This window comes from Chiloscyllium plagiosum, unplaced genomic scaffold (genome assembly GCF_037043375.1).
Source record: "Chiloscyllium plagiosum isolate Xiang-an unplaced genomic scaffold, Cpla_swu_hap1 HiC_scaffold_24, whole genome shotgun sequence".
In the NCBI taxonomy this organism is placed as follows: Eukaryota; Metazoa; Chordata; class Chondrichthyes; order Orectolobiformes; family Hemiscylliidae; genus Chiloscyllium; species Chiloscyllium plagiosum.
The window spans coordinates 63,928,344-63,952,079 of NW_028270162.1; the positions used below are offsets into that span (position 1 = coordinate 63,928,344).

Here is a 23,736-nt window from a genome sequence, read left to right on the forward strand (position 1 = left end):
ACTCTAAACATGTTAAAGAAGTCATGCCCTATGAATAAGCTCTGTACATACATAGTATCTGCTCAGATGAGGAGGAATGCAATGGACAACTAAAGATCATGACAGAAGCCCTCATAAGAATGGGATATGATGCTGAACTCATCGATTGCCAGTTCCGACATGCCACAGCAAAAAACCTCAACGACCTCCTCAGAAGATAGACACAGGACACGACCAATAGAGTACCCTTTGTTGTCCCTTGAGCTTGGGAACTACGTCACGTTCTTCACTGCCTTCAACATGTCATCGATGACAACAAACATCTTGCCAAGATAATCCCTTTGTCCCTACTTCTCGCCTTCAAACAACTGCCAAACTTTAAACAGACCATCATTCACAGCAAACTACCCAGCCTTCAAGACAACATCAACCAAAACACCACACAACCCTACCACGGCAACCTCTGCAAGCCAGGTCAGATCAGATCAGATCATCAACATGGATTCTACCATAATGTGTGGGAACACCAACTGCAGCAAGGATGCCCCGAGACATGATATATTGGAGAGACCATGCAGATGCAATGACAACGGGTGCATAGACACTGAGCGACAATCGCCAGACAGGATTACTCCCTCCCAGTCAGGGAACACTTCCGCAGTCAAAGACATTCAGCCTCCAATCTTCGGGTAAGTGTCCTCCAAGGCGGTCTTCGAGATAATGCGGAATTGCCGAGCTGAATTCATAAGAAGACGGCCTAAACTGTGACCTTGGATTCATGTTGCATTACTGTACCATATTGTTCTGTATTTGTTAAATTTTCCTTACTATCCTGTTTTAACACCATTACATTGATAACTTGTTGAGATCTCTCTACCCTTAGTAGACACTTTACTCAAACCGTCTGACACTTGATCACCTGTAGAGACTTATTATTCCACTTAAAACAATTTTATGACCTTTTGATTGCTCTTTCCCTTGGTCTCTCTGCCTATAAATTCTGTGCCCGTGTGCTTTTCCTTACTTCATTTGATAAAGGGACAGTATTCTGCAAGCTTGTGATTTGAAATAAACCTGTTGGACTACAACCTGGTGTCTGTGACTTCTGACCTTGTCCACCCTGGTCCAACACTGGCACCTCCACATCCTGATTTCTCTTCACAGATGCTGCCAGAACCCGTTGTTCAAAACAGAGCAATTTCTGTCTTCGTCTCTGATTTACATCATCTGCAGTTCTTTCAGTTTTTATCTCATTGTTGCTTGTAGGTTCGCAAATTGGCCACTGTTTCTCACGTGAGTGGGGTTGGTGCAGGCTGGGAAGGGTGCTATACAAATGCAATCCTCACCACCTCACTTGGCAGGGCACTGTTGGCCAATTAAGGGTGTGGAGAAAGTGAGGACTGCAGATGCTGGAGCTCGGAGTCGAGAGTGTAGTGCTGATATTCCTGATGGGGAACTCCAGCCCGGGGCATCCACTCTCCCGCCCCTCGGAGGCTGCCTGACTCGCTGCGCTTTTCCAGCACCACAATTAGGGGTGTGGCCAAACTGGACAGGTGACGGGCCGACACTTGTCCAATCAGGGCAAAGGGGAGCGATAGTCTGTCCAATCCGGACAGGGGGCGGGGCGGGGCGGGGCCTCCGCAATGTTTCCAGCAGTTTCTCTGAGGGGCTGGTAATGGCGGCGAAGATGGCGGCTGCAGAGGTCAGCTCTTTGGAGGACTGTCTGGAGGAGCACCTTCCAGCCGCGGTGCTGCAGCATGTCTGGCGGATGCTGTATGGTAAAGACACGAGGTGAGGAGCGGATGTAGAATGTAGTCCCCGCAGAGAGAGACAGACACACACCGAGAGAGTGTGAGTGTGTTAGTGAACTACAATCCCCAGAGAGCCCCGCGGCCTCAGGCCGAAGATGTGGGTCCTCCTGCTGTCCTCTCAGTACTTAGATTTATGATTTTTTTAAAAATTTGTCCAGAACAAAACTTCACCTGTCCACACAAATTTGTCTTACTAAACACAATAATTTGTGGTAGAAGGGTCTCCGATGCAGTACTGAGGGAGTGTTGCTCTGTCAGAGGAGCTGGCTTTGCATGAAGAGCAAGGAATGTCTCTCCACCTGAAGTAGTGGCCAACATTTACTTTTGAATCAAGGTCACAAAAAACAGATTATTGGGGGGGGGTGTATCTTTAACACTACTTTTGTGGGACTTTGTGCATTAATTAGCTGCTGTTTCCCATATTTTAAATGTGGCTACACGTTAAAAGTGCTTAATTGGCACTACAACATGTTAGGCATATACTGAGATGTTGATTGTTTCCTATATAAAAGCCTTCTCTTTAATGCGTCCCTCAGCATATAGTTCTTGACCTTGAAATGTGCTCGTCTGCAACATTCGGTCAGGGTTAATTCCTTCTGGAAGACCAAGTTTCAGCAAACCTGATTGTATTTGAGGCTGAGCTTGCCAGATTTTTGATCAACAAGACTAGGGTTATGGAGTGCAGTAAGGAAGTCAGACTTGAGGCTGGAATCAGACCTGCCTTGATCTTAATGGATGGGCCAAATGTTTTACTTCCATGCCTAGTTCTTCTAATCCTGTCCATTTTAATGAGTTTCACAAGTGACAGATAGTCATTAACTCCTTGCTGTTCATGAGCTCCTGCTGTGGTCAATATTGGCATGTTTCTTAAATTAGAGCAGTGAATGTTTCATTGGCTGTAAATGTTTAGATCTCAAGAGGTGAAAAAAGGTACAAGTACAAAGTTTTCTTTGATTCACCATACTTGCTGACTTGCTAAATAGTTTCGTAAGCTTTTTATCTCAAACTGACCCCAGAACTGTTTCTATTAATAGCAAATCTTGTGTTTACAGATTTACTACCATGAGCAAGATACTTTGACCCAGTCAAGAGAGACCTGGCTGCACGATTTCATAGAACCAGAGAAAAGTTATAGCACTGAAAGAGGGCATTCAGCCCATCGTGTTTACACTGACTAAATAAATTAGCTGTCCATTGTATTCCCACTCCTTCATCCCTTGCAGCTAACAGCACCTCAGCTTTAAATAAGTTGTTTGTTTAAGTAATTTGTCTCTCCCTGAAACACCAAACTAGGCAATGGACAGATACCCACTCATGTTCTATCTGAGCCTTCTACCTATCACCTTTAAACCTGTACCTTCTGATAATTGACCCCTCTGTCTTGAAAAGACGTCTTCCATATCCATGATATCGAAGTTCCTTTTTTTTTTGAAAGATTAGATTCCCTACATTATGGAAATGGGCCCTTGGGGGCCCCCCAAGTCCATACCTTACCTCCGAAGAGTAACCCACCCAGACCCATTCCCCTACCCTATATTTACCCCTGACTAATGCGTCTAACACTAGGCAATTTAGCACGGCCAATTCACCTGACCTGCACATCTTTGGACTGTGGGAGGAAACCAGAGCACCCATAGGAAACCCACACAGACACGGGGAGAATGTGCAAACTCCACACAGTCTTCAGAGGTGGGAATCAAACCCAGGTTCCTGGTGCTGTGAGGTAGCAGTGCTGACCACTGAGCCACCATGCTGCCCCTGAGCCACTGTGCCATTGTTTTCTTTTATTTTGTATACCTTCATTTAGTTACTTATCACTAGCCAATTCATTGTTTCCTCACAGCTATAATCTCCAAGCCCTGGCAACATTCTTGTAAATCTCTTTTGTGCTCTCCCTAATGTCCTTCCTGAAACTCTAGCTGAGGCCTAATCAGTTCTTGTTTAATTTCAAAGTTACATGTCTGCTTTTGTATGCAATATCCTCACTCAATGAAGGAAAACCTGAATGGATGCAGCTCCAACCACACTGAACTAGCTTGACACCATCCAGAACAATGTAGCCCACTTGATTGGCATCATATCCACAATCATCCACTCCCTCTGCCACCAACGTTCAGTTGCAGCAGTGTGTTCTGCTGACAAGATAGACTACAGGCATTCACCAAAGATCCTTAAGCAGCACCTTCTAAAATCACAACTAGTTTGATCCGGAAGGGTAAAAGCAACATATACATGGGAGCAACTGAGATTTTGTCGAAAGTAGTTGTATAAATGAAAATAAAAGCCTGAATTTTAGATTGTCGAGCATTAAGTGTACATTTTCTGTTTTGCAGAAAGCTGGATTTGCCGAAGTCAGCTTTGACAGCCTCTCTGGAGAAGGACTTTCAGCTAAAGGGTTTTGGATTTGAGGCCGCCACAGAGCAGCTCCGTCAGCCTCGAGTTGTGCGAGTGGGACTTATTCAGAACAAGATTCTCCTTCCTACTGATTTCCCTGTGTCTGAGCAGGTGTGGGATAGTGTGGGCTTGCTTCAGTGTTTGAATTGAAACCAGTGCAATGACTGTGGATGTCCTAAGAAATGACACTGCACTTACAGACCACAAATAGGGCCGAGTGGTTCAGTTCTGTACAGTGGAAACTTGATTATCCGAATGTAAAGGGCAGGCGCTATTTCGTTCGGATAATCGATTATTTGAAAAATTGATTAAATGCCTTTCCTCTGGGGCTCAGAGTTTTTAAAGTCTGCTCCCTAGTCAGGAGACTGCAGCAGCACAGTGTGTGAGACCTGGCCCCCAACACCGCGCCACCCCCCTGTCCAACACCGACCCTGCCCCCCACCACAAAGTGCGTGAGCCCCTGCCCCCAACCCAGTCCAGCCCTGCCCCCAGCACAGTGTGCGATTCCCCCGGCCCCAGCACAGCCCCCTCACCAGCACCCGTCCACCCCCGGCCCCTCTCCAGGGCAGCTGGACTGTACGCCAACAACAAGACAACTGCTGTTGTCGCTGTCTTTGTGGGGGTAAGTCTCCAAATAGTGCGCACACAGACACACCAGCTTTTTACTGCAATTTTCTGACAGGTTCCATGTTTGCCCTGTACAGGACAATATTGGAGAGATTATTCCTGGGGAGGGGGTTAGGGTACACCCCAATGTAGAACTCCAGGGAAAGTGTGGGAAGAGAGGGAGGGCAGGAGGGAGGTTAGTCACTTGGAGACGGTGCCTTTAAATCATAGAAACAAAAGACGCGATCACTGCTGGAAACACATCTTTGATGTAGTGTTTCTATTGGGACCTCGATGTCCTTCGGATAATCTGATTTTCGGATTATTGATATTCGGATAATTGAGTTTCCTCTGTATATACCTTCTCTCGCCATATCTGAAAAATCTTTCTATTTCCTGTTTCCATCTGTTTATCTAGCTTTCCTTTTAAATGTATCCACATTGTTCATTTCAGACACTCCCAGTGGTAGTAAGTTCCATGTTCTAGATAAAGACATTCCTTTAGATACTTACATTTTTGGGTCCCTAGCTTTAGACACCCCTAGAATTAGAAATATTTTCTTCAGGTCTGCTTTATTGAATCTTTTAATAAATTCAGGCCTCCAAATGATCACCTTTTATTTTTGTAGAAAATTGTCTGACTTTTGAGCTTGATTAGACTTTCCTGATAAATATAATCTTTTAGTTCTGGTATTACCTGTGCAATTTTTCTTTCTGCACCCTCTTTTATTCTTTTTGTGAAATGGTCTGATCAAGAACTGGGGTTTTGCTCCCAGATTAGGTGCATAGAAGTGATAAATTCCCACTGGAATATTGTGAAGAGTTTTAATCCCCTTACCTATCTAAGGAAAGGTGTTTGGAGGCGGTCCAGAGAAATTTTGCTAGGCTGATGTAAGGTATGGAGAGATTGAATAGGTTGGGCCTGTACTTCTCATATTGAAGAATGAGACTGCCTTATTGAATCATAACATTATTAGAGAACTTGACGGAATTGATGTGGAAAAGTTGTTTTCCCCCGTAGAAGAATTTAGGATTAGAGGGCATTATCTCAGAATAAGGGGCTGCCCATTTAAGACAAAGATGAGAGGAATTTCTCTTCTGAGGAATTATTTATCTGAGGGGTTTTGAGGCTGAATCATTAAGTATATTTAAGGCTGAGACAGACAGATTTTTAATCAGGAAAGGAATCAACAGTTTTCTGACATTATTTGACAGAACAATAACCCCAATGTATTTATGCATTTTTTGTACAAGAATGACTCATTTTACTAAAGGTTAAAGGTATCTCCTATCTCCTCAATGGTGCCTTACTATCTCTAGCCCTCTAAATGTCTCCTGAGACCAGATCCAAGGAGGTATCTCTTCAAAAGAGTATGATGGCTATCCAAGAAATCATATATCAGTTTCTGCTTTGCACATACAGGGTTCCTCACTGAGTACCTCAGATTGAGTCAACTGGAAGCATCTGATCATTTAAGTTGCCATCTGTCTGTTGACTCATGCATGTGGTTACTCTGACCCAATATGTGAAAGTTGGAAGTGTTGTTTACAGGGTAGAACTTGGGATTTCCAGGTATATGCTTCATTTTCTTCATGATGGAGAATCTCTATCGTGAAAATTCAGATACAGCTTCACCCATCCTACTTTTCAATTCTGTTTCTAGCCAATGAGCTGCGTTGCCTTGCTTTCATTTTTTTTAAACCTGCTATGTTATTTTTGATTGTGAATCTGCAAAGAATCAAAACTTAGAAAATATGAGCAGGAGTTGGCCATTGCACCATCTGTCATTCACTGTGATTATAATTGATCATCCAACTCCCTGCTTTTGCTCAATAACCTTTCAGCCTCTTCAGCCCTAAAATCTAAACCTAACTCCTTCTTGAAATCATTCATTGTTTTGGCTTCACATGCTTTCGTGGCAGAGAATTCTACAGGCACACCAAACAAATTCCTTCTCCTCTCTGTCCTAAATGCCATATTCTGTATCCTTAAACTGTGCTTGCTAATTCTGGACCCCTCCCTCCCTTCCAGTCAATGGGAGTAGTCTTTCTGTATTTACCCTGTCTAATACTATTATAGGTTTCTGAGATCTACCCTCATTCTTCTGAACTCCAGTGATTATAGTGCTAACTGATCCAATCTTTCTTCATATGCCAGGAATCAGTCTGGTAAAATGCTTGGGGCTCCTTTCTCCCTCCACAGCTAGAACGTCCTCCTTCAGATAAGGAGATCAAAACTGCACACAATACTCCTCAACAGGTTCTGCATAATTGCAACAAGACATCTCTGCTCCTGTATTTGAATCCCCTTGCTATGAAGACCAACATACCATTTGCCTGCTGCACCTGTCTGCTAACTTTCAAGAACACCTGTGTCTGGTTGCACCTCTTGCTTTCATGATCTATTGCCATTCAGATAATAATCTGCTGTCCTGTTTTTGCTACCAACATGGATAACTTTATATTTGTACATATTATACTTCATCTGTTATCTATTTATCCGATGAATTTGTCCAAATCACACTGAAGCATCTCTACATCCTCCTCACAGTTCACCCTTCTACTCAGCTTTGTGTCATCTGCAAAGATGAAAGTATTACTCTTAGTTTCTTCACCTAAATCATTAACATGTATTGTGAATAGGGAGTCCAAACACTGATCCCTGTAGTACCCCAGTAGTCACTGGCTGTCAATTAAAAGAAGTTCCTTTTGTTTCTATTATTTGTTTCCTAACTACCAATCAGTTCTCTAGCGATGTCAGTAAATTTTCTGCTACTCTGTGAGTCATAGTTTCATAATCATACAGTAGAGAAGAGGCCCTTTGGCCCATCAAGTCTAAACCAATCCATTTACGCTAATCACACCTTCCAGCAATTAAACCATAGTCTTGAATGTTATGACACTTCAAATGCTCATTCCAACATAGTTTTTAAAGGCTGTGAGGTTTCCTGCTTCTACTGTCCCAGGCATTCCAGATTCCCACCATCTGAGTAAAAAGGTTTTTTTTTCTCAAATCCCTTATAAACTTCTGACTCTTCAACTAAAATTATATTCTTAGTTTATTGCCACTTCAACTGAGTGGAACAGCTGCTTTTTGTCCAGCCTCAATCTTATACACTTCTATACGATGACTCAACCTTCTCCAGTCCAATGAAAAGAAAAATGAGCTAATCCAGCCTCTCTTCCTAGCTAAGATGCTCCAACCCAGTCAACATCCTGGCAAACCTCTTCTACATCCCTTCCAGTGCAATCATTCCCATAATGTTTAACTTTACATACTAACCTCTTATATAGGACCTTGTCCAAAACCTTTTGAAATTCCAAGTGAGCCACATCCTCTGGTTCCCCTTTTTAACTCTACTTACTTGTGTTCTCAAACTTCCATCAGATTTGACAAGCATAATTTCTCTTTTGTAAATCCATGCTGACTCTCTGATCTTGTCATTGTTTTCCAAGTGCTCTGCTATTAAATCTTTAGTATTTTCCCCACTACTGATGTCAGGCTAACCGATCTATAATTCTCTATTCTCTACCACGGAATCAGAATCACTTCAGTGTGGAAACAAGCTATTAGGCCCAACAAGTCCACACTGACCCTCTGAAGAGTGTCCCATCCACACCCATTCCCCTACCATATTACTCCTACATTTTCACCTGAATAATGCTCCTAATTTTCACATCCCTGAACTCTATGGGCAATTTTGTATGGCCAGTTCACCTAACCTGCACATCTTTGGACTGTCGGATGAAACCCACGCAAATAGTCACCAAGGCTGGAATCGAACCTGGGTCCCTGGTGCTGTGAGGCAGCAGTGCTAACCACTGAGCCACCGTGCTGCCTTTTTAAAATGGTGGGATTATATTCGAGCCCCCAATCCATAGAAACCATTCCAGAGTGTTTAGAAAGATGGCCACCAATTAATTCAGTATTTCTTGGTCCACTTCTGGGATGTGGATTATTGGGCCCTGGGGAATTATTGGCCTTTAATCCCATCAATTCCCTGCACGATTTCCTTCCTCTCACTGGACTCCGTGTTACAACATGAGGACAGATAGCCAAAGCAAATCAGCCTCACTATACCTGTATTTGCAACACAGTAAAATTGAATTGTTTGAAACATACAATGTGGTGAAGTTCAGTGAGAAGCCTTAAGTTACCAAAGGATATCTTTTTTAAAAAAAAAAACAAGAATTGAGGGCAAGCTAGCTAGTAATATAAAAGATTGCAAGAATATTTTTAGGTACTTAAAAAGTAAGAGAGAAAGGCAAGAGTGGACATTGGATTGCTGGAAAGTGAGGCTGGATAAGTAGTAATGGGGAACAAAGAAATAGCACAGAACTGATTAGGTAACATGTCTTTTACCATGTAGATGGACACATACACCTGTAGCGTACTAGAACTTCCAGTGGTGAATGCAGTGCCGTCACTCAGGAAAAGGTGCTGGGTAAGGCTGAAAGATGGATAAATCACTTGGGCCAGATAGACTACACCTCAGATACTTGAGAGAGCTCAGGAGACTTTGGAGGTATTGGTGATTTCCGGAATCATTTGAGTTATGGAGGGTCCCAGAGGACTGGAAAATGGCTAAGATCACATCCCCTTTAAAAGGGAAGGAGACAGAAGGCAGGAAACAATAAGCTGGTTAGCCTGACCTGGCTCGTTGGTTAGATTTTAGAGTCCATTATTAAACATGAGATTGTGGAGTACTTGAAAGTGCAGGAAAATAGGGCTGAGTCATGCCTGATGAATCTGTTAGAATTCTTTGAGGTAAAACACAAGTTAGACAAAAGAGAGCCAGCAAATGTGATCTATTTTCTGGATTTCCAGAAGGCCTATGTCAAGGTGCCACTCAGGATGCTAAATAAGATAAGAGCTTAGGTCTTAGGCACTAGTATGGGATTGGCTGACTGGCAGAAGACTGAGAGCGGATAAAGGGTTCTTTTTCAGATTGGCAGTTGCTGACTAGTGGAGTTCCCCAGGAATCATTGTTGGAATCACGACTAATCACGTTTCCCAAATTTGCAGATGACCACAAGATTGATGGGCCCGTGGGGTTGGAAGGTGCTGTCTAAGGATCTTTGGTGAATTTCTGCAGTGCATCTTGTAGATAGTACACACTGCTGCTACTGAGCACCGGTGGTGGAGGGATTAAATGTGCCAGTAGATGTGCCAGTCAAGCGGGTTGCTTTGTCCTGGATAGTGTCAAGCTTCTTGAGTGTTGTTGGAGCTGCACCCATCCAGGCAAATGGGGAGTATTCCATCACAATCCTGACCTGTGCCTTGTAGATGGTGGATAGAGTTTGGGGTGTCAGGAGGTGAGTTACTCGCCATAGTATCCCTGGTCTCTGACCTGCTCTTCTAGCCACTGTTTGTGATGAGCCGGAGATGTGTTGCTGGAAAAGTGCAGCAGGTCAGGCAGCATCCAGGGAACAGGAGAATCGACGTTTCGGGCATAAGCCCTTCTTCAGGAATGTGATGAGTCCAGTTGGGTTTCTGGGCAATGGTAACTCCAAGGATGTTGACAGTGGGGGATTTAGTAATTTTGTAATACCATTGAATGTCAAGGGGCGGTGGTTAGTGTCTTTTATTGGTGATGGGCATGTCTGGCATCTATATGGCGTGAATGTTACTTGCTACTTGTTGGCCCAAGCCTGGATTTTGTTTAGATCTTGTTGCATTTGAGCACTGACTGCTTCAGTATCTGAGGAGTCGAGAATGGTGCTGACACAGCAATCATCGGTGAACATCCCCAGCTCTGATCTTGTGACAAGGGAAGGTGAACTGGCTGAAGATTGAGCCTAGGACACTACCCTGAATGAATCTTTTTTTTTAAATCCTCTGTTGCTAAATCTAAACTGCATCCAGTTCTTTTTTGACCAATTTGTATGCCTCTCGTTCTATCCCAAATTTCTCTTGCTAGCCATGGACTAGTTCCCGTTTGGGCTATGTTTCCTGTTTTATATTTGTTCCACAGGCTCTTTAATGTTTGTCATTGCCTGTCCATAATCATCCCTTTAAGTAACATTCTCCAATTTATCATAACCAGCTCACACTTCAAATGGTTTCCTTTATTTAGATTCAGAATTCTAGTCTCAGAATTAATTACATCACTCTCCACCTTAATGAAGAATTCTGTCATATTATGGTCCCTCTTCGCAAGGGGCCCTTTCTAATTCCCAGTCTTGGATATCCTGTTTGTACTAATCCAGAAATGTATTGATCCAGAAAACCATCCCATACACATTCCAGAAATTGCTCCTCTATGGTATTGATTTAATTTGCCTAATCTGTATGCAGAATAAAGTCATCCATAACTACATCTGTGCCGTTGCTGGTGTATCTAACTTCCTATTTAATATCTTCCCTGGCATTACCACTTAGTTTGGGGGTCTATATATTTGACCCCGGCTGTCATTTTCTGCTCCATGGTCTTACTAAGCTCCACCCATATAGATTCCACTTCACTGGAGCTAATATTTTTCATCACTATTGTGTTAATCAGTGTTATATTAGCAAGCTGTTCCAACTTCTTTTCCACTTGCCTGCCCTTCCTAAAAATTGAATACCCCTGGATTAAGCTCTGCATAAAAACACACCGCTTTAAGGCTTTGCTTTTTCAAATTCTTAGTCTCGCTTGCATTACTTTGCACTGTGGCTCTGCTTTAATCTTGCCCTCGAATTCTCTGCCTGTCACTTATTTTTCATTCTGTTTTTGCCCTTGTTTCACTCTGTTCTGTCTCCCTGGATGGGTTTCCACCATTTTAGTTTAATCCTTTTGCAACTGCACTAGTAAATAAAATAAAGAACTGCCGCTTCTGGACTCTGAAATGAAAACAGAAATTGCTGGCAAAACTGAGCATGTCTAGCAGCATCCTTAGTAAATACTACATGCATGAGTAAATATTCCTTCGGCACATCAGTGCCATTACAGCCTAGTTGCAACACATTCAGCTTTTACTGGTCCCACCTCCTCCACAATTGGTCCCAGTATCCAAAGTGGTATATCTGTTACGTTGAGGAATAGACACATGAGACTCCTGCAATGCCTTGCAAGTCTTCCTACTCTGCATGGTAGTTATCTGTTCCCTCCCTGTCAGTGGAGTTGTAGCCTGTGAACTGACTACCTCTCTGTACATGTCATCCACAATACTCTGAGCCTTGTGGATCCTCCAGTATCTCCAGCTCTAAAATCTGAGCTCCAGGAGCTGCAGTTGGATACATTTTTCTACACACGCTATGCTCTAGGCATTGGAACTGTGCTCGACTTTTCACGTGGAGCAGGAGGACACCACCGCCTTGATCTCTCCTCCTTTTGACTTACCTCTATAAATTGAACCCTGAGATTGCCCTTAAAAAAATCAAAACGTGTGAAGTAATGGGAAACATGCTAAGTAATTTAGTAAAGCGTTGCTTAACAGCTGGGAATTTAAATTTTTCCAGTTCTACCTCATGGTTGTGCTGGGGTTTAAGAAAATGCAAATGCAGGAATTGTCTGGCAGTCAGTGATTGATCTAGTAGAATCTGGGGAGACTGACTTGTAAATATAAAATTCAAACAGTTGGCAAACATCAGAAGAATGAGGAGATTGAATTATTAGATCATATGCACTGATTGTTCTTTATAAAGTGTAGTAAGTAGGTAAAGTCAATTTTCTGTAATAGTATATACAATCTAGAATAAAGGATACTTGGTGATCATGACAGTAGACTTTACCATGGGGTCAGTAGATACCACCTTATATTAATAACTTACATTAAAGAAATAGAGAAATGGAATAAAATGTCCTGAAGTTTTTTTCACAAGAGCATAAGTGCAAAGTGTACTTGTATGAAGTGGAATTAGAGAGTTACTTTGGTATCTGGACTAGTGGTAATAGGAATTGTTAAAATTTCTGTGGATGGAGTCCATATCCTCCCAGATAATGTTTTTATAAAAGTTATAAATTCACCTTTTAATCGCAACACCTGATTGAGGTTAAAGAAATAGAACAGTTGGCAGAAGTAATTCCAGGTATTTTTCCATAGTGTGTGGTTACCAAAGCAATTTCTACAAGTCCATCACTGGAGGTCAGTAATACACAAACTGTCAGTAGCCAAAACTTTCTTTAAGGACGGGAATGATTCAGAAGTGTTTGAAGAGTCTCTGCTATTTGAAACTCAAAGCAGACTCAGATAAATAAGATGATACAGGTGGCTTACACTTGAGCTGAGGCTGAAGTAGTTCTGGAGTGCTATTGTGTTAAAACATAGAAAGTAGGATCAGAAGTAGGCCATTCAGCCCATCAAGCCTGCTTTGCTATTCAATTTGATCATGGCTAATCACTGAACTCGATAGGCTGCTCCTCCTCCTCCCCACATTCTTTGATCTCTTTAACCAAGCGTTATATCCATCTCCTTGAAATCACACAATGTTTTGACCTCGACTACTTTGTGTTCCACAGGCTCACCATTCTCTAGGTGAAGAAATTTCTCCTCATCTTAATGCTAAATTGTTTATTCTGTACCCTTAGATGGTGATCAATGGTTCTGGCCCCTCCCCCATCACAATCGTAAACTTCCTTCCTGAATCTACCCTGACTAGTCCTGTTAGAATTTCATAAGTTTCAGTGAGTGTCTTCTGAACTCCAGGGATTATAATTCTAACAAAGTCAACCTCTCTGACAGAGTTCTAATGAGGAAATGGAGACCTCCTCATCAATCTGTGGACTCTTGGTGAGCCTGACCTCGGTGGTGGGCAAGTTGTTGGAGGGAATCTTGAGGGACAGGATGTACATGTATTTGGAAAGGCAAGGACTGATGTGGGATAATCAAAATGGCTTTGTGCATGGGAAATCATGTTTCTCAAACTTGATTTGAGTTTTTTGAAGAAGTAACAAAGAAGATTGAGGGCAGAGCAGTAGATGTTGGGGTGGCACAGTGGTTAGCACTGCTGCCTCACAGCGCCAGAGACCCAGGTTCAATTCCTGCCTCAGGCGACTGACTGTGTGGAGTTTGCACATTCTCCCCGTGTCTGCGTGGGTTTTCTCCGGGTGCTCTGGTTTCCTCCCACAGTCCAAAGATGTGCAGGTCAGGTGAATTGGCCATGCTAAAATTGCCCGTAGTGTTAGGTAAGGGGTAAAGGTAGGGGTATGGGTGGGTTGCGCTTTGGCGGGTCGGTGTGGACTTGTTGGGCTGAACGGCCTGTTTCCACACTGCAAGTAATCAATCTAATCATGTGATCGGTATGGACTTTCGACAAGGTTCCCCATGGGAGACTGATTAGCAAGGTTAGAATACAGGGAGAACTAGCCATTTGGATACAGAACTGGCTCAATGGTAGAAGACAGAGGGTGGTGGTGGAGGGTTCTTTTTCAGACTGGAGGTTTGTGGAGTGCCACAAGGATCGATGCTAGGCCCTCTCTAATTTTTGTCATTTACATAAATGATTTGGATGCAAGCATAAGAGGTACAGTTAGTAAGATTGCAGATGACACCAAAATTGGGCATGTAGTGGACAGCAAAGAGAGTTACCTCCGATTACAACAGGATCTGGACCAGATGGGCCAATGGGCTGCGACGTGTCAGATGGAGTTTAATTCAGATAAATGCGAGGTGCTGCATTTTGGGAAAGCAAATCTTAGCAGGATTTATACACCTTTAATGGTAAGGTCCTAGGGAGTGCAGGTTCATAGCTCCTTGAAAGTGGAATCGCAGGTAGATAGGATAGTGAAGAAGGCGTTTGGTATGCTTTCCTTTATTGGTCAGTGTATTGAGTACAGGAGTTGGGAGGTAGTGTTTCAGCTGTACAGGACATTGGTTAGGTCACTGTTGGAATATTGTGTGTAATTCTGGTCACCTTCCTATTGGAAAGATGTTGTGAAACTTGAAAGGGTTCAGAAAAGATTTACAAGAACGTTGCCAGGGTTGGAGGATCTGAGCTTCAGGGAGAGGCTGAATAGGCTTGGGGTTGTTTTCCCTGGAACGTCAGAGGCTGAGGGGTGACCTTTATAGAAGTTTACAAAATTGTGGGCATGGATAGGATAAATAGACAAAGTCTTTTCGCTAGGGTAAGGGAGTCCAGAACTAGAGGGCATAGGTTTAGGGTGAGGGGAAAGATATAAAAGAGATAAAAGTTATAAAAGAAAAGATATAAACGTTGCCTTAAGGGGCAACTTTTTCACGCAGAGGGTGGTACATGTATGGAATGAGCTGCCAGAGGATGTGGTGGAGGCTGGTACAATTGTAACATTTAAGAGGCATTTGGATGGGTATATGAACAGGAAGGGTTTGGAGGGATATGAGCCGGCTGCTGCCACGTGGGACTAGATTGGGTTGGAATGTCCGGTCGGCATGGACAGGTTGGACCGCAGGGTCTGTTTCCATGCTGTACATCTCTATGACTCTAAATACTAGTAACACCCAGATATCAGAAGGAGATATTAAAAGCAGCTGCTGAAATTCCTGTGGCAGGACATGGAGGCATTCAGGAAGCTTGAATGTTGAACAGGTAAGTCACCTGTTCAAGTCTTCAAATGATGTAAAGCAGTTCTGTAAAACAACAAAAACATTAGTGAGAAAACCTGAAAATGTGATCAAACCAGCACCTTTAAGCACTGCCAATCTAGGCAGTCTGTGGAGTTTGTACATTCTTGCGTGTTTGCACGTTTCCTCTGGGTGCTCCGGTTTCCTCCCACAGTCCAAAGATGTGCAGGTTAATTGGATTGTTCATAGTTTCCATGGATGTGCAGGCTAGTTGTATTAGCCATGGTAAATGCAGGGTAACAAGGACAAGATGGGGCAGTGGGTCTGGATGGAATGCCCTTTTGGAGGGTCAGTGTAAGGTCAGTGGGCCAAATGGCCTGCTTCCGCACTAAGGATTCTATGAAAAGCAGTAAGTGATAGGCGTCACGAAGTGATCCCACAACCAACGGTTTGAGGAAAGGCAGTTAGGAAGGTTTGTGGAGTGACTTGTCAGATAGATACTCCTGGTGGCAAGATTGAGTCAGATATCACATAATTATATTCTGGAAATATCATCCTCGGTGGGAAGATAAATTGAAGGTGTATGTCAGGTGGAAAGATGACTGGGATAGCAAGATTGAGATAGTAGGTGAGGTGAACAGTTTACAAAACTGCCTTCTCCAATTTGACTAGCAATGAATAAATCTTTCCGGGACTTACTGAAGATCGCTACATCATCTAAATATACTGCACAGTTTGTTAACCCAGCCACAACTCTGTTCATGAGTCTTTGGAATGTGTTGGGCGTGGTCTTCATTCCAAAGGGCATTACTTTAAACTGATATAGTCCATTTGGGGTTACAAATGCAGAAATTTATTTCGCCAATTCGAATAAAGGTACCTCCCAGTAACCACGGATTAAGTCCAACTTTCTCAATCCAGTTCTCCAATCTAGGAATTGGATATGAGTCTGATTTTGTAACAGTGTTGACCTTCTGATAATCCACGCAGAATCGTTGAGTCCCATTCGGTTTGGGAACTAAGACGATCGGCGAACTCCACTCGCTCTGGCTTGGTTTGATGATATTCTGTTTGAGCATGGCCTCCACTTCCATCTGGACCTGTCTGGCTTTGAAAGGATTACGCCGATAACGGTGTTGTTTTATCGGAGCAGTATTTCCTATATCTACTTCATGTACAATAGTATTAGTCCTCCCCATCTGATTGTTACATATGCCCTTGTACTGCAGCAACAAATCTTTCAACTCTGTTCTGTGCTCCTGAGGCAGATAGCTTAGTAAGCTATCTCACACCTGAAGGACTTCTTCATTTTTTTTAACCTATTATGAGGCACCTCAAAATTTAAATCAGGCCAGTAACTAACACTTGTTTCTTCAGTTCTTTCTCTCTAGTATAATACGGTTTCAGCACATTTGTATGACATAGCCGATACCTTTTTTTCCCATCTGGCATCTTTACTAAATAGTTCACCTGACTCAACTTTTTCTCAATTTGATAGGCACCACTAAACCTGGCTTTGAAGAGATCTCCTATCATTGGTAACAGTACTAACACGTTATCCCTTTGGGAGAACGTCCGAGTCTGAGTTTTTATCTGCCACCTGCTTCATTCTACACTCACCTACTCAATTTAGTCTCTCCCTCACCTCCAATACATAATCTAAGTGTGAGATCTCCAACTTTGGGCCTGTCAATTTTTCTTTACTTAATTTCAAAGGGCCTCTCACTTCATGACCGAATATTAATTCAAAGGGAGTAAACTGAGTAGATACGAATGGAATACCTTTATCCCAATCGTTTGGGTAATCCTGACAGTATGCTCTCAACATGGTCTTCAAGGTCTGATGCCACCTTTCTAAAGCTCCCTGGGATTCAGGATGATACATACTGGATTTAAAGTGCTGTATACCTAACCTCCTTAAACAGCCGAGCAGTAACATCTGACCCTTGTTTCGACTGAATGTCTCTGGGTAGCCCATACTATATGAAGAAAGCTATTAACTCCTCCAGTACCCTTTTCGCCTTAATACTCCCCAATGGAATTGCTTTCAGAAATCTGGTAGACACATCCAATATGGTTAACAAGTATTGGTTCCCACTTTTAGTTCTCGGGAGGGGACCTACACAATCAATTATAACCCGCATGAAGGGTTCTTCAAGTGCAGGAATTGGCAGCAAAGGAGCTGGTTTTATTACCACCTGTGGCTTATCTACCATTTGGCATGTATGACATGTATAGCAAAAGTTAACCACATCCTTGTGCATTCCAGGCCAATAAAATGTTCTTGTACCTTAGACTGAGCCTTTCATACCCCTAGATGACCTCCAAATAGTTCATGTGCTATCTGTAACACTTCCTTTCTGTATGCTACCGACCACACAACCCGGTGCACTTCGGCCATCTCTCCTCAGTATTAACCTGCTGTGGTCTCCATTTATGTTTGCAGATTCTATCTTTCAAATAATAACCCTCTGGAATATTCTCTGCCTCCTTTTCAGAGTACGCATCCACACATATATCTTTTATCACCTTGTCTTGCTGTTGCAAATCTCTTAGCCTTTCAGGAGTAAAGACTTCTGTCTGACCCTCTGCCTGTTCAGGTTTTTCCTGGAACATTATGTCAAATGGGGTATCTGCTAACTGAACCTCACCTCCTTTATCTTTCACTTTACTTCGCACTTCATGCTGAGAGTTATTATAATGGGATCTGATTTCCACACAGTCTGGGAAAATACCAGGATATTTCTCCTCAGTTTCTTGGTTTTCTTTGGGCTTCTCCACAACAAGGGGTGTGAGTCCCACCTTGGATCCCGCTAAATCATTCCCAAGAACAATTGAATTCCTGGAACTGACACTCTGCCAATCACTCCCATTGTAACTTCCACAGTCTTAAGTTGGCACTCCAAACTGATCTTACATAGGAGAATACTAAATATCTTTGAGGAGAAAGTGAGGTCTGCAGATGCTGGAGATCAGACCAGCACTGTGTCTTTGTGTCCCACTTTACTACAGTGGAAACACCTGAGGCCTTTCACCTCAGGGCTTCTGCCCGAAACGTCGATTCTCCTGTTCCCTGGATGCTGCCTGACCACCTGCGCTTTTCCAGCAACACATTTTCAATACTAAATATCTGTCCATCTATCCCACAAATGATCACACTCTCAGGTAACAGATCAGAAAGAGTGCATATTCACTCATCCCTTATTATCAGGGACTGGTTAGATTCTGTATCTCTCAACATTATAACTTCTTGTCCTTCTCCCCCTGTTCTTTCTGAGTAAACTTTGTGGGCGGCATGGTGGCACTGCCTCACAGCGCCTGAGACCCGGGTTCAATTCCCGCCTCAGGCGACTGACTGTGTGGAGTTTGCACATTCTCCCCGTGTCTGCGTGGGTTTCCTCCGGGTGCTCTGGTTTCCTCCCACAGTCCAAAGATGTGCAGGTCAGGTGAATTGGCCATGCTAAATTGCCCGTAGTGTTAGGTAAGGGGTAAATGTAGGGGTATGGGTTGGTTGCGCTTCAGCGGGTCGGTGTGGACTTGTTGGGCCGAAGGGCCTGTTTCCACGCTGTAATGTAATCTAATCTAATCAGACAGGCAAATTCTTTGTAGAGATCAGATACTAACCCCATACCCAGCCCCTGCCTTGGCTGTGCACTCTCTGCAGCTCCTCAGCTCTTGGGATCTCCTTTATTACCTCCAGCAATGCCACTGGCTTAGCTGCTTCTTCCACATCTTTTCCCACAGTGCTTCTCTTTAACGACCAGCACTGTGTCTTTGTGTCCCACTTTACTACAGTGGAAACACTTGAGGCCTTTCACCTCCTTTCCACCCTGTTGGGCTTCTTTTTTTATCCTGTGGTAAAATTTTACCAGTGCTTTCTACTCTTGGTTTAGTAGTATAGGATCCCTCCTCCCAACTTCTATCCCTTGCAGGACAAAATTCTGGTTGGAAGCTTGTCCTATGCATCAGCATGTACTCATCTACTAATTCTGCTTTTCTTCTCACTTTCTGAACTTTCTGTTCCTCCAAGTGAATTCTTACCATCTCTGGAAGTGAGTTTTTAAACCCCTCCAGCAGAATAATCTGTTAGAACCTCAAATGTCCTGTCTATTTTCAAAGCACGCATCCATCGATCAAAATGACTATGCTTAATTCTTTCGAACTCAACATAAGTTTGACCTGGTTCCATCTTTGTGTTTCTGAATCACTGTCTGTATGCTTCTAGTACCAATTCATAAGCACTTAATAAGCCTGTTTAACCTCTTCATAATCTCTTGATACCTCATCTGATAACGCAGCAAATACCTCACTAGCTCTGCCTTCCAATTTAGTCTGAACTAGCATTACCCATAAAACCTCGGACTACTCCATCTGCCTCGCCAATTTTTTGAATAAAATAAAAAAAGGCTTCAACATCTTTCTCATCAAAATGTGGCAGAGTTTTGACATAGAGATCACTACTTTCTCTTTTAATCTCCATCCTGTTAACTTGAAGTCGCAACGTCTCAAGTTCAAATTCTCTCTCTTTCTCTCTTTTTTCTCTCTTTTTTCTCTCTCTCCCTTTCTTCTCCCTCTCCTTCTCTCTCCCCTTTTTCTCTCTCTCTCTCCCCTTTCTCTCTCTCTCTCCCCTTTCTCTCTCTCTCCCCCCTTTCTCTCTCTCTCTCCCCCCTTTCTCTCTCTCTCCCCCCTTTCTCTCTCTCTCCCCCCTTTCTCTCTCTCTCCCCCCTTTCTCTCTCTCTCTCCCCCCTTTCTCTCTCTCTCTCCCCCCTTTCTCTCTCTCTCTCCCCCCTTTCTCTCTCTCTCTCCCCCCTTTCTCTCTCTCTCTCCCCCCTTTTTCTCTCTCTCCCCCCCTTTTTCTCTCTCCCCCCCTTTTTCTCTCTCCCCCCCTTTTTCTCTCTCTCCCCCCCTTTTTCTCTCTCTCCCCCCCCCCCTCTTCTTCCCCCCCCTCTCTTCTTCCCCCCCCCTCTCTTCTTCCCCCCCCTCTCTCTTCTTCCCCCCCCTCTCTCTTCTTCCCCCCCCTCTCTCTTCTTCCCCCCCCCCTCTCTTCTTCCCCCCCCTCTCTCTTCTTCCCCCCCCTCTCTCTTCTTCCCCCCCCTCTCTCTTCTTCCCCCCCTCTCTCTTCTTCCCCCCCCTCTCTCTTCTTCCCCCCCTCTCTCTTCTTCCCCCCCTCTCTCTTCTTCCCCCCCTCTCTCTTCTTCCCCCCCTCTCTCTTCTTCCCCCCCTCTCTCTTCTTCCCCCCCTCTCTCTTCTTCCCCCCCTCTCTCTTCTTCCCCCCCTCTCTCTTCTTCCCCCCCCTCTCTCTTCTTCCCCCCCCTCTCTCTTCTTCCCCCCCCTCTCTCTTCTTCCCCCCCCTCTCTCTTCTTCCCCCCCCTCTCTCTTCTTCCCCCCCCTCTCTCTTCTTCCCCCCCCTCTCTCTTCTTCCCCCCCCTCTCTCTTCTTCCCCCCCCTCTCTCTTCTTCCCCCCCCTCTCTCTTCTTCCCCCCCCTCTCTCTTCTTCCCCCCCCTCTCTTCTTCCCCCCCCTCTCTCTTCTTCCCCCCCCTCTCTCTTCTTCCCCCCCCTCTCTCTTCTTCCCCCCCCTCTCTCTTCTTCCCCCCCCTCTCTCTTCTTCCCCCCCCTCTCTCTTCTTCCCCCCCCTCTCTCTTCTTCCCCCCCCTCTCTCTTCTTCCCCCCCTCTCTCTTCTTCCCCCCCTCTCTCTTCTTCCCCCCCCTCTCTCTTCTTCCCCCCCTCTCTCTCTTCTTCCCCCCCTCTCTCTCTTCTTCCCCCCCCCTCTCTCTTCTTCCCCCCCCCTCTCTCTTCTTCCCCCCCCCTCTCTCTTCTTCCCCCCCCCTCTCTCTTCTTCCCCCCCCCTCTCTCTTCTTCCCCCCCCTCTCTCTTCTTCCCCCCCCTCTCTTCTTCCCCCCCCTCTCTCCTCTTCCCCCCCTCTCTCTTCTTCCCCCCCCTCTCTCTTCCTCTCTCTCTCTTCCCCCCCCTCTCTTCCTCTCTCTCTCTTCCCCCCCCTCTCTTCCTCTCTCTCTCTTCCCCCCCCTCTCTTCCTCTCTCTCTCTTCCCCCCCTCTCTTCCTCTCTCTCTCTTCCCCCCCCCTCTCTTCCTCTCTCTCTCTTCCCCCCCCCTCTCTTCCTCTCTCTCTCTTCCCCCCCCCCTCTCTTCCTCTCTCTCTCTTCCCCCCCCTCTCTCTGTCTCTGTCTCTCTCTCTCTCTCCCCCCCCCTGTCTCTGTCTCTGTCTCTCTCTCTCTCTCCCCCCCCCCTCTCTCTGTCTCTCTCCCCCTCTCTCTCTCCTCCCCCTCTCTCTGTCTCTGTCTCTCTCTCTCCCCCCCCCCCTCTCTCTGTCTCTCTCTCTCTCTCCTCCCCCTCTCTCTGTCTCTCTCTCTCTCTCCTCCCCCTCTCTCTGTCTCTCTCTCTCTCTCTCCTCCCCCTCTCTCTGTCTCTCTCTCTCTCCTCCCCCTCTCTCTGTCTCTCTCTCTCTCCTCCCCCTCTCTCTGTCTCTCTCTCTCTCTCCTCCCCCTCTCTCTGCCTGTTTAACCTCTTCGTAATCTCTCTTCTTCTCCCCCCCTCTCTCCTCTTCCCCCCCTCTCTCTTCTTCCCCCCCCTCTCTCTTCCTCTCTCTCTCTTCCCCCCCCCTCTCTTCCTCTCTCTCTCTTCCCCCCCCTCTCTTCCTCTCTCTCTCTTCCCCCCCCTCTCTTCCTCTCTCTCTCTTCCCCCCCTCTCTTCCTCTCTCTCTCTTCCCCCCCCCTCTCTTCCTCTCTCTCTCTTCCCCCCCCCTCTCTTCCTCTCTCTCTCTTCCCCCCCCCTCTCTTCCTCTCTCTCTCTTCCCCCCCCTCTCTCTGTCTCTGTCTCTCTCTCTCTCTCTCCCCCCCCCTGTCTCTGTCTCTGTCTCTCTCTCTCTCTCCCCCCCCCTCTCTCTGTCTCTCTCCCCCTCTCTCTCTCCTCCCCCTCTCTCTGTCTCTGTCTCTCTCTCTCTCCCCCCCCTCTCTCTGTCTCTCTCTCTCTCTCCTCCCCCTCTCTCTGTCTCTCTCTCTCTCTCTCCTCCCCCTCTCTCTGTCTCTCTCTCTCTCTCTCCTCCCCCTCTCTCTGTCTCTCTCTCTCTCTCTCCTCCCCCTCTCTCTGTCTCTCTCTCTCTCCTCCCCCTCTCTCTGTCTCTCTCTCTCTCCTCCCCCTCTCTCTGTCTCTCTCTCTCTCTCTCCTCCCCCTCTCTCTGTCTCTCTCTCTCTCTCTCCCCCCCCTCTCTCTGTCTCTGTCTCTCTCTCTCCCCCCCCCCCCCGTCTCTGTCTCTCTCTCTCTTCCCCCCCCCCTGTCTCTGTGTCTCTCTCTCTCCTCCCCCCCCCCCTCTCTGTCTCTGTCTCTCTCCTCAGCCAAGAATCTTTTTTCTCTCTCAAGTTGTTTTTCTACCTCTCCTGCACTTGTCTGTTTCTCTGACACACCTAAGTGTTTGAGTAATTCCCTTACAATTTCAGCTTTACTTTTGTCCTTGATTAAACCCAAATCTAACTTATTTGCTAATTCTTAAAGTATGGCCTTTTTCTTTCCTTCTAAACTTTCTTGGCAAATTTGAGAATCTTCGGCAATCATAAGAGCCGTTTCTCTCTCTTCTGCTTTAATCAACCACAAGTCAACAAAATTAAACAAATTGTCTCATCTGTGTTTTAATTAAAGATTTAGGACACTGTAAGTGTTTATATCTAATGGAATTTTTTGTATCCCCCCAAATCTATTCAACTGTCTATATCAGCTCAAATCACGGATCCGAGCCCCTAAACACAGGGTAAACCCTCCTGCTAAATTTAAAACCAGCAACACAGAAAAGATTTATCCCGTGCAGTAATCTGTAAACATTCGAGTGGCCAAGAACTATTAAAAGTAAAAATTAACAACTTTATTTCTTAATGTATAACAGAGAATAATTGACTAACCACTATTTACAATTTCTTCTTTTACTTTCCCTTCTCTAATACTCGTCCCTTACGAGCTGAATGGCACAGTGGCTCAGTGGTTATCTGCGTGGGTCTCCCTCTGGGTGCTCTGGTTTCCTCCCACAATCCAAAGATGTGCAAGTCAGGTGAATTGGCCATGCTAAATTGTCCATAGTGTTAGGTGCATTAGTTAGGGGAATGGGTCTGTGTGGGTTACACTTTGGAGGGTTGGTGTGGACTTGTTGGGCTGAAAGGTCTGTTTCTATACTGCAGAGAATCTAAAACTCCCAATTAAGATTTACAAAACCAGACAGCTTTTGTTCTTCTATTCAGATCTTCCTGTGTCTTCTATTCTTCTTCTTAGGAATCTCTGCGTCACAGATTACTGATCAATACTGGGACAGATGTATTTAGAAGCAGGGCAAAGGGATGATCTAGTAAAGTTGCTTAAGAAATTCAAGAAAATCATGATAAATATACCAGGATATACCATACTGTGGTTATTGGGGAATCAGTACTGATTTTTTTTTTTAAAAATCCTCTGGTTAAGCCGATAGTCAAGCTAAGGTGAAAACA

The 23,736-nt window shown here is 44.8% G+C and overlaps 1 protein-coding gene across 1 annotated transcript in view; it reads left to right on the forward strand.

Moving 5' to 3' along the window:
• Positions 1-1,616: 1,616 nt before the first annotated feature.
• The window catches only part of upb1 (ureidopropionase, beta), a 175,146-nt gene continuing 153,026 nt past the window's right edge, over positions 1,617-23,736 (forward strand). The window contains exons 1-2 of the mRNA XM_043716199.2: positions 1,617-1,770; positions 4,124-4,295. Of these exons, the coding sequence (XP_043572134.1) occupies positions 1,655-1,770; positions 4,124-4,295 (288 nt within the window). The 5' untranslated portion in view covers positions 1,617-1,654. The remainder of the gene's footprint in view (positions 1,771-4,123; positions 4,296-23,736) is intronic.